The sequence below is a fragment of the Harpegnathos saltator genome, unplaced genomic scaffold, assembly GCF_003227715.2.
Source record: "Harpegnathos saltator strain DR-91 unplaced genomic scaffold, Hsal_v8.6 scaffold4, whole genome shotgun sequence".
Lineage (NCBI taxonomy): Eukaryota > Metazoa > Arthropoda > Insecta > Hymenoptera > Formicidae > Harpegnathos > Harpegnathos saltator.
The window spans coordinates 1,655,790-1,667,710 of record NW_020230205.1 but is presented as its reverse complement, the minus strand read 5'-3'; the positions used below and the strand labels follow the sequence as shown (position 1 = coordinate 1,667,710).

The 11,921-nt window shown below is 36.9% G+C and overlaps 3 protein-coding genes across 5 annotated transcripts; 1 reads left to right on the top strand and 2 right to left on the bottom strand.

Annotated features, from left to right (window-relative positions):
* Positions 1–1,651: 1,651 nt before the first annotated feature.
* Positions 1,652–5,850, bottom strand: LOC105188965 (solute carrier family 35 member C2). Of its 2 annotated transcripts, none has more exons than XM_019843940.2 (7): positions 5,101–5,850; positions 3,900–4,126; positions 3,553–3,764; positions 3,387–3,459; positions 3,039–3,291; positions 2,697–2,872; positions 1,652–2,439 (listed from the first exon to the last, which is right to left on the bottom strand). In XM_019843940.2, the coding sequence occupies exons 2-7, from the start codon at positions 4,107–4,109 to the stop codon at positions 2,089–2,091; spliced, it is 1,275 nt and encodes a 424-aa protein (XP_019699499.1). In that variant the 5' UTR covers positions 4,110–4,126; positions 5,101–5,850; the 3' UTR covers positions 1,652–2,088. The 2 variants fall into 2 exon arrangements, with proteins under 2 accessions (XP_019699499.1, XP_019699500.1); XM_019843941.2 differs by lacking the exon at positions 5,101–5,850 and adding an exon at positions 4,814–4,875.
* Positions 4,800–11,702, top strand: LOC105188974 (armadillo repeat-containing protein 1). Of its 2 annotated transcripts, none has more exons than XM_011150745.3 (6): positions 4,800–4,887; positions 9,022–9,250; positions 9,524–9,911; positions 10,076–10,411; positions 10,501–10,710; positions 10,840–11,702. In XM_011150745.3, the coding sequence occupies exons 3-6, from the start codon at positions 9,810–9,812 to the stop codon at positions 11,011–11,013; spliced, it is 822 nt and encodes a 273-aa protein (XP_011149047.1). In that variant the 5' UTR covers positions 4,800–4,887; positions 9,022–9,250; positions 9,524–9,809; the 3' UTR covers positions 11,014–11,702. The 2 variants fall into 2 exon arrangements, with proteins under 2 accessions (XP_011149047.1, XP_025156806.1); XM_025301021.1 differs by lacking the exon at positions 4,800–4,887 and adding an exon at positions 8,588–8,689.
* On the bottom strand, positions 6,012–8,379 carry LOC105189132 (SOSS complex subunit B homolog). Its single transcript, XM_019843943.2, has 2 exons — positions 7,848–8,379; positions 6,012–6,915 (listed from the first exon to the last, which is right to left on the bottom strand). The coding sequence occupies exons 1-2, from the start codon at positions 8,340–8,342 to the stop codon at positions 6,592–6,594; spliced, it is 819 nt and encodes a 272-aa protein (XP_019699502.2). The 5' UTR covers positions 8,343–8,379; the 3' UTR covers positions 6,012–6,591.
* Positions 11,703–11,921: the final 219 nt, after the last annotated feature.

Sequence of the window (11,921 nt, the reverse complement as noted above, 5' to 3'; positions counted from 1 at the left end):
AACATTTCAAACCGTATGCAATGTGTTAACATTTTGACTGCTACGCACGCTGAATTCGAGCGTGAATCTCGTCAAACTCAAATTCTATATAAAGTATACAAAATCCGATTATTTTAAACAAATTATACTAATTCTACTATCAACGCGTACTTCAATATCCATTCTTTTATGTAATTTTGACCCTTTCGCTATAATATTCGTATGACAAAGAGTGTTCATAGTATATGGTAAGTCGCTTTTATACACGAATTTATGACTTGACGTTTTTTTTAGAAATTCGAAAGCCCGCAATATGAAATTATTGCAATCTTTTCTGGAAATATTTTCTACTTAGAAGTATGTATATGATAACGAACGTATTTAATTAACGAACACGTATGTAAGCTTGTCGCAAATGATTATACTTTGTAGGATATCAATCTACTAACTGACTATACTTTGTAGGATATCAATTTACTAACAAACTCTTGAAGAGATATGTATATATCACACATACACATACACACACGCACATACGCACATCACACGTCTTATAGCAGGAAAATTAGTATACTTCTCCAATGTAAACTTAAAACCGACATTTTTTCATCCAAAAGCATCAACAACAAAGACAAACTTAACGCATAATGATTATCAAGAGACATAACAGTGTCTTACGCCAAGTGCCCGCGTAAAGTGACACAAACGGCCGACTAGATATAATTATGCTGGCTGATTAATTAAGAACAAGTGAAATTTTCGTATCGCTGAATGTAAATTGAGTTCTGAGCGATACTGTATTATCTGAGCGATACTGTATTATCTGAGTTGCTTTTTACAAATCATGTAAGATAAATGTAATTTTGAATAATTTTGTTTTTAATACATTTAGTAAACCACGTGGATGATATTTTATTGCTTCCCCATTCAATATCTTTATAAATATGTAAGAAAATCGTTCCTGATCCGAATAAATAAAACTGTCATTCATGGATGACTGACGTGCGGTCAAAGTGTTAATGAATATAGTACGTACAGTACTATCATTAACATGGAAAGTTCAGTCCTGAGTTGAATCTGTCGAAAGCTTCGTAATTCTTAGGAAGGGCCGTTTATGTGGTAGAGAAATAAACTGGGAGAATAAATATATCTGTCAAGAAGTAACATTCATATGTAAAATATTTATTAAGCTCTAACCACGAGATAAAAAATCCATCCTCAATATGAGGATATAAAAATAAAATTAACTTTATTAAATTTTCTTTTTGGTACTGACAGGATGCATTATCGTTAAGATATTGAATATCACGCATATGAGCTATCTGATTATTATTTTACGACGACTTAAAATCGCATCCACACACGCATACACACACACATTCATACATGTGTGCGCGCGCATGCACGCACACACATACATACAGGAATCTTTCTAATGTCTATATAAAATTAATTGTATCTGAATTTTACAATAGCCTGTTTCAGCTACAAAGTTTCATTTAAGCTTATCATATTGTGCGCTTGTTTTAGATGTTAAAACGTTATTATGCAAATGATTATTGAATTATCATTATTTTATTTTGGAAGTATATCTTTTAAATGAAGATTGATTTATATATCACGACCAATTTAAGTAAATTGATATATCATAAAGCGGAACACTTGTGTATGCTTATAGTCCAAAATATTAATTTAGTTCCTACTAAATATCGAAATACATGTACAATAAAGTCAATTATACTTTCATCTTTGTACTTCTCAATTCTGCGGGATATCCATATAACTCTTGCGCTTTTATCACACCAAATTATCTTAAAATAATACAATTCTCAATACTTCATATAAATTCTCGTCCGAAAGATCTTAAAGAATATCTAAAAAATACCCATATTTTTTTGAGTTTTTCGTTATGTTAATTTTCATGCCAATTCTCGAAATATAACTTATGACGTTGATAATTCATTATCAACTGTAAAGTTTATAATGCAAAAATATAAAATGCTACAAGCATAAATAAACGTACGTTGTTTGGAATGTCTTTTCTTGTTAAAGTAATACAGCATCGTACGGCAGCGTATATCAGAACTAAAGATTCACAATGTGTATGTGTCACTGTTCTCTGCGTTGCAAAATATTTGACAGCATTTGCGTCGAATTATCATTCTCTTTCGAGTTATCATCTTCATCCGAGCTAAATTCGGCGTTAAGAAGATTCATTAAGGATGTTGATTTTTCTGTTAATAATGGTATATTCGAATCGGTTCTCTCTTCATGTTTAGAATTTTCACTCGGTAACTTCGATTGTAATTCCAAATTATCAACTGCCTTTTTTCTGTTAACCAATATCTTCTGGACAACATGAAGTATTATACCACCAAGGCACATTAACAATCCTATGAAGTTAAGGCCAGTCATTTGGTCACCTTTCCAAGCAAAGGCCAGTATTAATATGCATATTTCCTGTAATAAAGCATATTAATGTAAGAATTATATTGATCTTGTCAGTGGAATATTACTCTGTACAATAAAAATTCAGTAACTTGTACAAGCATAGTGTCTCTGATATTTTACGTTATATCTGAATGTGTATATAATGAATATAACGAATCACGGACTGATTTTATAATTGTCATAATTTTAATTAGGAAGAGAATATAAAGATATATGTTGTGTACTGTATGTAGAAGGTAGTGAAATTAATTACAGTCACTATTTACCTTAAATATCCCCGAGATCGACAACGTTAGACTAGAAGTATAAGTAACAACTAAGAATTCCATTACTTCCATACTAAATGCTAAAATGGCACCTGCTATGACAGCACTTGCAGTTATCAAAACACTACCGATATCGTTCCAATCGGTATTTTTAAAATTGTCGTATATTTTGCTCCCTAAAATATAATACGTTTGCAATATATCTCGAATTATGATAAAATACATGCAATGTGTTGGAAAGCAAGATATAGAAAAAGAAGTATTCAGTTCTTTGGTTTTTGACACGTTACGTATTGATTATATAGTTTTATTAAGATTCAGTTGATCAAATTATAAAATTACCTTCGAACCACGAAGCTACAAATAATGCAGGTAATAGCATCCAAGGTTGCATATAATACATCATTTCTATTGGATCATGGAGACCAAGTTTGGATCTTTGCATGATCAGTTGTGTCATAGTCCACCGAATACCACTAGAGAATGACGCTAAGAGACACAGTATAAATCCGAAAACATCGAATTGGGTAGATTTATATGTGAACATTGCCAATCCTCCTGCTATCATCACTACTATTCCTACTAGTGACCATGACTACGATAAATGATAATTATTTGTCTATCAAAAATATATATAGTCTACGAGTCTAATACTCTCTTTTAATTGAAATGTATAGAAATTTATTTTACCTTCTTTTCCAGTTTAAAAACAAGGGAAAATCCAAGAATAAATATGATGGTGGTTGACTTGGTCATAGTGTATCTATGAGGAAATGTCATTTAACTATTACAATATTGAACATATAACATAACTGCCTTACACTCTAATTATTATTTTAAGACAATTTATACTTACAAGGACATGTGGATCAATGAAAGTGCCCAATTTGATAAACCAACATCAACACCGCTAGCAATACCAGGTGCCATTAATGACCAAACTATACTTTGCCATGGAAGATTTATCTGTTTGTTATTGCAACATTTTCTGATGCATCTTATTAATGCAGCCAATATAAACTTTATAACCAAATGGCAAACTACTACTCCCAGAGGAAAATTAAATCCCTAAAGATATTGTAATAAAAATATAATATAAAATAAATCTGTATCCAGAGAGAAAGAGAAAAAAAGAGAGGGAAAGAAAGAGGGTGGAGAGGGAGAGAGATAAGTGACATAATTAGTTGATATATAATTACTTACATATGTATTATAAAGCCATGGTTGATAAAATGTAAGACCCACTGATAAAACAAAATAAGCAGAGATTAATAAAAGTGCCTGGGATGCTTTTCTCCAAAATGAAGTTTCCAGTTTCGATACATTTTGAAACTCCGAAATATTTTGTGGCAAATAATCTGTTGTATCTACATCATCTCTAGCAATTTGATACTTTACGTGTGAACGTGTCATATTCTCAAAGAAAAAATCTGGAACAGATTGGAAATATATGATAATTTAAGAGAACAATAAGAAAAACTGAGAGAAAAGAAGAAAAATGATAAAGCAATATAAGAATTCATATTTTATTTTTCTTCTGCATAGTTTCATTGACAACATAAAAAAGCAGATTCTTATGTTTTTTAACAAAAATATATTGTATCTTGTAACATATGTATGTATATCAATTATAACATTTCGAAACCATTAATCTGTAACATTCTTTTCGAAGAAGAAAGATAATTATTTTTGAGAACAATTTTATACAAATATATATTTTTCTTTTATTTTACATTTTCATCATTTTTTTACTATTAAAGGTCCTATTTTTTAATCAGCTTTTATAAAACTGGTTCTCAAAGAAAAAAAAAGAAAAAGATACAAGTACAATCTAGCTATCATTATATGATACGGTACAGTAAAAATTATATTGAATCGTACAATTTGAACACAAGCTTAAGCTATAAATGCACTATATTATATGTGTGTGTGTGTGTGTGTGTGTGTGTGTGTGTGTATGTATGTATGTATGTATGTATGTATGTATGTATGTATGTATGTATGTATGTATGTATGTATGTATGTATATATATATATAACTTCGGATATAAAAAAATTATTAGTAAGTCATCACATTGTGTGTGTGTGTGTGTGTGTGAAAAATTGCTACGACGTACTAGCCGCTCAAACGTCACAAATTTAAATAAGGTTCATATGTCATTTATGATATTATCGTCACACTTTTCTAAAGGTAAATATTAAAATTCAGATTAAAATGGGAAAAACATAGATTGCAGCGAAGCCGACAGTGAGTGCGTTCGGGGAGCGCGCTACCAATGCTACTGTATTGTTACATCTTTATCGCTCTTTAAAAATATAATAATAATAAGGACAGATTGATGCGGTAGTGTTAAATAGTCCTAAGCTCCCCGAACGCACCCAGTATGGAACTGCGATAGCTTACCTTGACATTAACATAAGGTAACGTAGGAATATACATGCACGAACATAACCTAAAGATACGAAAGTGCAATACGGGAGCTGTCAAGCCTGTGCGATCTAAATTGAATAAAAATTATCGTTTTATATTAATGAATTTTTAGCTTTAATCGCTCGCAAGGTTTGTTTGTCAGGTTGGCAATGACAGAACAAACATGCTTGTTTTCGTTTTCTTTTCGATATCCAAGATCGTACACTTTATACGCGAACGCGTAATCACTATATCTTGTCGAAAAAAAAAAGGAAATCGTCGCGTCGACGTGTGAAATCGATACTGTTGCGTATATATACGGATAGGTATGTATACACGTCCCCGCTTATTCTGGAACAAAGTCACATTAATGATTCTTATATTTATATCTGTCGTATAATGCTCTTATATTTGCAAGTACTGATATTTTATAAATAATTCTCCGCCGAATTAGAAAAGTCTCTGTATGTGTGATAAAAAATAGTCGACATTTCTTCTACTATAATTATTAAGGAAATCACAGCGACATTTTTTAAAAAATGATTCCGCACAAATCAAGAGAGTAAACGAGAATGCACGATTCGTGATGAATGTCAACGATTTTTCGTACGATAACATAGAACACACCGGACGTGTTCAACGAGAACTCGCGGTTATCGAGACCGGACATAAATTATCCTTGTGACAAGATATTACATATGCGGTGATGGTTCGTGATAATTTATCGTCAAACTTGTGCGCTCGTTGTTAGACACAGACAGATCGCTCGGGTAAGATAAAAGGAGATTCTCACAAATCCTGCTTATAATAATTTTTTTATTTCCACTATAAATATGTTTTTGTCCCCCTTACACGCGCACATTCGTACGGCCGAACTTGACTGTAATATGTAATTATTTTTTTTCTTTTTTTTTTTAACATCACGAGACTCACGATTGATTTGTTCTCATTGCTGAACCAGCCAGTCCTGAAACGTGTCTTTCCATACGATATTCGTACAGAATGACGATCTGAGAGAAACAAGGTAGCTCTGTCTTTTTTCTCGCGAATGCATTAGAAACTACTGTTTGTACAAGTTTAATTCGAGGTTTCGCTTGTGAAATCTTTTTATAAAATCTGAAATCGATACTTCATCGGGCGATTCAGCATCGAGAAGCAAAGCTACATTCTCTGCAAATCGCTTCACTCGGATCGCACATCGAGATGCTCTCGATCATGCTCTCTCGATCGCGGCTTCAACATTGGTAGAAGTCTTCGTGGCGAGCAACGAGTAGGCTTTGCGAGACTCGTGACATTAAAAAGAAAAAAGGATATATCCATGAAAAAAAAAGAAATAAAACACGATATTACAATCGTATTTGGCTATATGAACGTACGATCGACAGTGACGAGAACGTGCGTGCATACATACGCGCGTGTGTATATGCGCACGCGCGTCTCATCGCATTGTTACACATATATGATGAGACATTTTCTTCTCGTGTGTTATCTACGGTCGCCGCGACCGCCGTTTCTGTAACCACCGCGACCGCGCGAGTTGCTCTTCGTGCTTGATCCACCCTTGCTCGTCGTGGAGTCGGATGACGAGTACCGCGCCGAGCTACCGGGTAGACCGGAGCCACTGCTGCTAACGTTGCTACTGCTGCTGCTGCTGCTGCCACCGCCGCCTCCACCACCTCCACCACCACCACCGCCTGTACCGCTACTACTGCTACCGATGCCACCGCTTGCGTTGCTGTTCCCGCTCTTGGCGGTCGTTGAACCCCCAGTCGTCCCACCGCTACCCGCCGTTGTATTACTCTGGATAGCCTATGGAAGATCGCACCAAGTTTTAGTTGATCCTTAACTACTCGTCCAGATATATTTATGCATCCGTAAGGAGAGCCGTATCACTTGACTTGTCGATTCTTTATGCCTTTCGCGTGCTGAATCGTGCGATCGACTATAAGGAAAGAAAAGACGTGCGCTTCTGAAGTAGCGCAGGGAAACTTCTCTGTGAAGGTGAAGTTACATCTGCACGTTTAAGTCGGTTTGTCGGACGAAACCGTCGTCTCAATATCTCATCGTAATGACAAAGGAGCGAGCATTTGTTACGACGAACGCGAGCGCGCGCGGATGAAATGCGAACATATGAGAGTACGGTGCTCTTTATATTGTTTGAATTATGCCAAAGAACCGACAGTTTCGCGACAATTACACGTGTCAAACGTGACAACAGTCCGCTCGGCAGTAATTAAACATCCGAGCATTGTGACTAGGCGGAACGAGAGGTACGAGACACAAGTAGGCGCGAACAACATCCTCGACTCCCCGACATATCGTGAAGTAGTTTTTGCCTTCTCTTTCCTGCCGCGCAAATCGCTCATTATCGTGAATTATTACGAGATATCGCGTTCGCCGAAGGACATCAGCCGTGAATTGATGTAAATTCGATATATTTCGACGGGTATCCAGTGCTGTGCGCGCGCGCGTGTTGAGAGACTCGTTGCTAACGTCGTCTCGTGGGTAAACGCTTTTTCTTTCCCTTCTTTCGCAGCTTTTATGCCTTCAGCCTGACGATTATTGTACGCTACTGCACACTTTTTGTGTGCTCCAATTTGATCTATAATAACATACACATTCGTTGCGATAAGTATGGCACACATGACACGAGAGACGAAACGAACAAGAGATGTATGGGTACTCTCGACAGATAGAGACAGGTGGCTTAAAGGTGTTCAAGCAATCATACGTTTACGCACCAGCGGTTGTCGTCCGACCGGTTGTTGACCGGACATACTGTTCGCGTTGCCGTTGTTGGTGATGCTGTTGTTGACGTTGCTACCGGGTGGACCTGAGCCGCTCTGATTGACCAACTGCTGCGCCAACGCCGGATTCGGTTCGCTCATATTTAATTGCTCATTTATCACCATACAAAACTCTCCGATCTTTTGTATGTCGCCGCTCTTGCCGGAATAGAGTGTCAGGCACTGTCGCCAAACCGAGGCATAGCCTTTAGTGAGTCGAACGATGTCGCCCGGCATTAAGAGCTGCCCTGGTTCGTCCCAGATGGAAACATTCATGCAAGCCGTGCTGTCGGCCACTTTGAACGTTCGAACTTCGCGGTTCTCTTTGGTAATAGTAGGATGGCTAACTTCTAGAACGATAAACACTACGTTGATGTTCTTCTGACCCGGTCGAATATCCTTTATCATCACGAACTCCATGTCTCCTCGCACAACGGATCGCATGCACATGTACAACTGTAATAATCACACCAGAATAATCGTGTCACCTAGCGAGAAACGCGCTCAGTTCACTATAACGTCACCCTCGTCGTCGTCGTCGTCGACGACGACACATTCCGCTCGTACTTCGCGCTCTTCGTACGACGCGCGTTCCCCGAATGACCTGATCGCATCCGTGCACGACAAATATACTCTCCCTTCCCTCGGTCGAAGTTCTCCCTACCTCTACCCTCCCCTACTCTCGCCGGTCTTGCTGACGACGTTACACGCCAAGTCGACGCTAAGTCGCTCGTCGACTTCTTTCTTTTGCACACGCTGATGATCGTTCAAGTCGAGTGCCGCAGGAGAGTGAAACTGTAGGTGACGTTCGATTGATAGCGAGTGCATCAGAGGGACGAAACGAATGTCGTCGCGACCGCCGTACTGCTAATAGACGACATTGGCCGAGCGTCGGCCATGTTATCCTGCTTGGTTGCGCGGCCGTTAGGCGCGCCACGCGCACTGACCATCGCCCCTGAAGTGTGCTGCGCGTTCTCCTCGAACTTTCGCGCGCCCGTCACGTGACTCTCCGCGCATGCGCATTGCGATTAGTTGTATCTCGCACGGCACTGCACTCGATGCCCGCACTTCACTGTGCTTGTCTCTTTCTCCCGCGGAGTGTTGATATCTGTCTATTTCATGACTACAGCGAGTGCAACGGTCTTAAGATGGACTGCTCCTCCAGTTTTCTCCCTTGCTAGCAGCTGGTCAGTACCAATTGACGTTGTACACCATGGATGCCGGTGATCAGCTGTAGCGTAGTCAGCTGGTAGAAACGTGAAGCTGCCACGTTTTGGGCCGTTGGCGTGTCGATTTATCGTCCAAACAATCGTCAGGGATGATTTTACTGTACGCTCGCGCCTGAGGAAGTTACAAAGGTGCGTATTCGCTCCCACGCACGTTGTTTACAACGGGTATTCGTATGCTCGTACATTGACGCACGATCGATGCTGCGTATGTATCTTTAGCATTATTTACCGTTGCAAGATTGTAACGCGTTCTCAGTTAACCTGCTGCTTGTGTGTGTCAGCTCTTGTACTCTGCCTCTCTACGGTGTTGATAAAACCGACTGACGTCTCAGAGCGACGTCTCTCGTCGATCGATTTTGATCAAATGCCAAATACAACCGCTTTACCATTCTTCTTTCGCAGTGTTTGCAGGCAGGTTCTCTTAACATTGCCTTGAGGAACCCCTCTGAGATAAGGTTAGACTGATCATCAGATTAACGTCGTTACGGCGTAATAACCGAGAAGACGGCATGTGTGTCTCGTATTAGCGCGAGGACATACTCGATTCTCGGTGGTGATGTGTAGTAAAATAGTTGGTCTCTGTTGTCGGAAAAACGATACGAATCTCGTTAAAAAGATCTTATAAATCTAATCTGCTTGGACATACGAGTCTCAGGTATATCTAATGTCAATGTAACATCTGTGAGCAATGGACGGAGAGGAATCTCTAGACCCACAGGAACTACAGGAAACCCTCCAGACATATAAAAAGCTTGCGATCGATTTTGCAAACCATGATACTATTCTGAAGGTAGTATAAGAATTCTTAAAAAAGTTTGTATATCATAGAATTTATTGCTCTTGCTGATCTTTCCATTCCAATAGTGATTTTGTGTGAAAAAGTTTTTGTAATTTTTTTCATGTATATAGTTTGTGCAAAAAAGAATATATTTTACCCTGTCATTCATGTTACAGGATAAAACGGTCCTGTCGTATGTAGCGTATGTCTTGGAAGTACCTGACATAGATGTTGTTGCTTTAGCTTTAGACATTCTGGAGATATTTGTCAAGAATGTAGATAATTATATACACATAACGTCTACCTTTGGTGTGCGTGAATCACTTGAAGCAACTATAAATAAGTATAGTCTGAGCGAACCAAAGATATCAAATCAAGCACAAAACATCAAAGATGATATAGAACGTATGAAACCACCTATATATAACTTACGTAGTCGTTGCAGACGAGTCATAGAACCTAAAAAGTTGAAGACACACGTGATAGTTTTACATGTTCAAGGTTTACTGCCGGTAAACTACAGAAATTTTCTCTTTGTTAATATTGTACACATAAAAGATAAGTCGCAACTATAAACTACATTAGTGAAATAATTTATTAGGAAACCCGCGCCGAATTGGAGGCAATTCTAATAAGAATCGAAGGTCTTATTTCGCTTGTTGTCGATGTTGAACATCAACGTGTAACTATGCGTACTTTAAGCTACGTCACCGCAAAACAAATCGCGGAAGCAATCGACAAGAATACGGATAACATGGAAGCAAGATTGGTTACAAGAAATAAATTTAATCAAGAATTTCTCGTGAAATTGGTAAATATTGCCGTTATGTTCCAATTGCTCCTTGCAGCTTATATCTATTCTATAAATCTGATTGATTTTTTATTTTGATGCAGAGGTTGTCTTAATCGAAATAATAGAAATATAATAAATTCCTTACAGTTGCAATCCGGTGATAATAGCGACGGTGAAGAAATGCCTGATTATTTGCCTGAGGAGGAAGAACAAGAAGATGATAAAGAAGGAGTCGTATCGCTGTTTACTGGTTTAAAACAAAGTGCTTCATCCTTATATAAATCTACAGCTGAATTTTTAAGCAATTCATTTTACTGGTAGAACTTACAGATATAACATAAGAATGTTAATTAAATTTTATTCGAAATTAATTCTTCGTTCACCACTGGAAGATGACAACAGTAATTCAGGTGTATAGATATCCTCTAATTGTACATCAGAGACAAGAACATCTCAAAGTAATTTATAATGATCTTGATCGATCCATCATTATTATTATTATTATTAATCAGTTGAATATTTATTTCCTGCTATACTTCTATTTCAATATTTATGGTTGATAATAATTAGAATAACAAATCAGTCAATTTTTACAATTTATAATATATAAGATCTTATACTCTCAATAGAAAATTAACATGTACATATTTCTAAGTTTTTACATCCGTTTGTAAAGAGAGGTATGTTTTATGTATGTTTGTATAAAAAGTTAGCTTTATTTTTTTTTTGTATTTTATCAATCATGCATGTTTGGACTTGTAACTTGATTAAAGATAATCTCTTTCCCTCTTTCTCTCTCTCTCTCTTTTTCTCTCATCAAATATGTGTCCCGTGTACTATAAAATTAAACGACGAATTCTATCCGTATAAAGGAGATCTTTTGCTATTAGAGAAGCTTGCGATATGAAATTGTTATATAGCTTAGGATGTGGAACATTAAACATACACATCCTCTCAAGTCATAATATAATATGTACAATCGAATAAAAAGTAAAAGAATTCTAGTGTTTAATTTGATGATGTCATAATTATTTCTATGGATATTTACAAAATTAAATGTATACTATATATAAATCGCTATTTATAAAATTATTGAACTAATTAAACAACCGATCGATGTTTCAATCTTGTTTTTAATATTATTGTTCTTATTCGTTCCTCGTAGACAATTGGAAATTTTCACTCATAAACTTGATGGCCCTTTTAAAATAAAGTGTATAAATGCATTG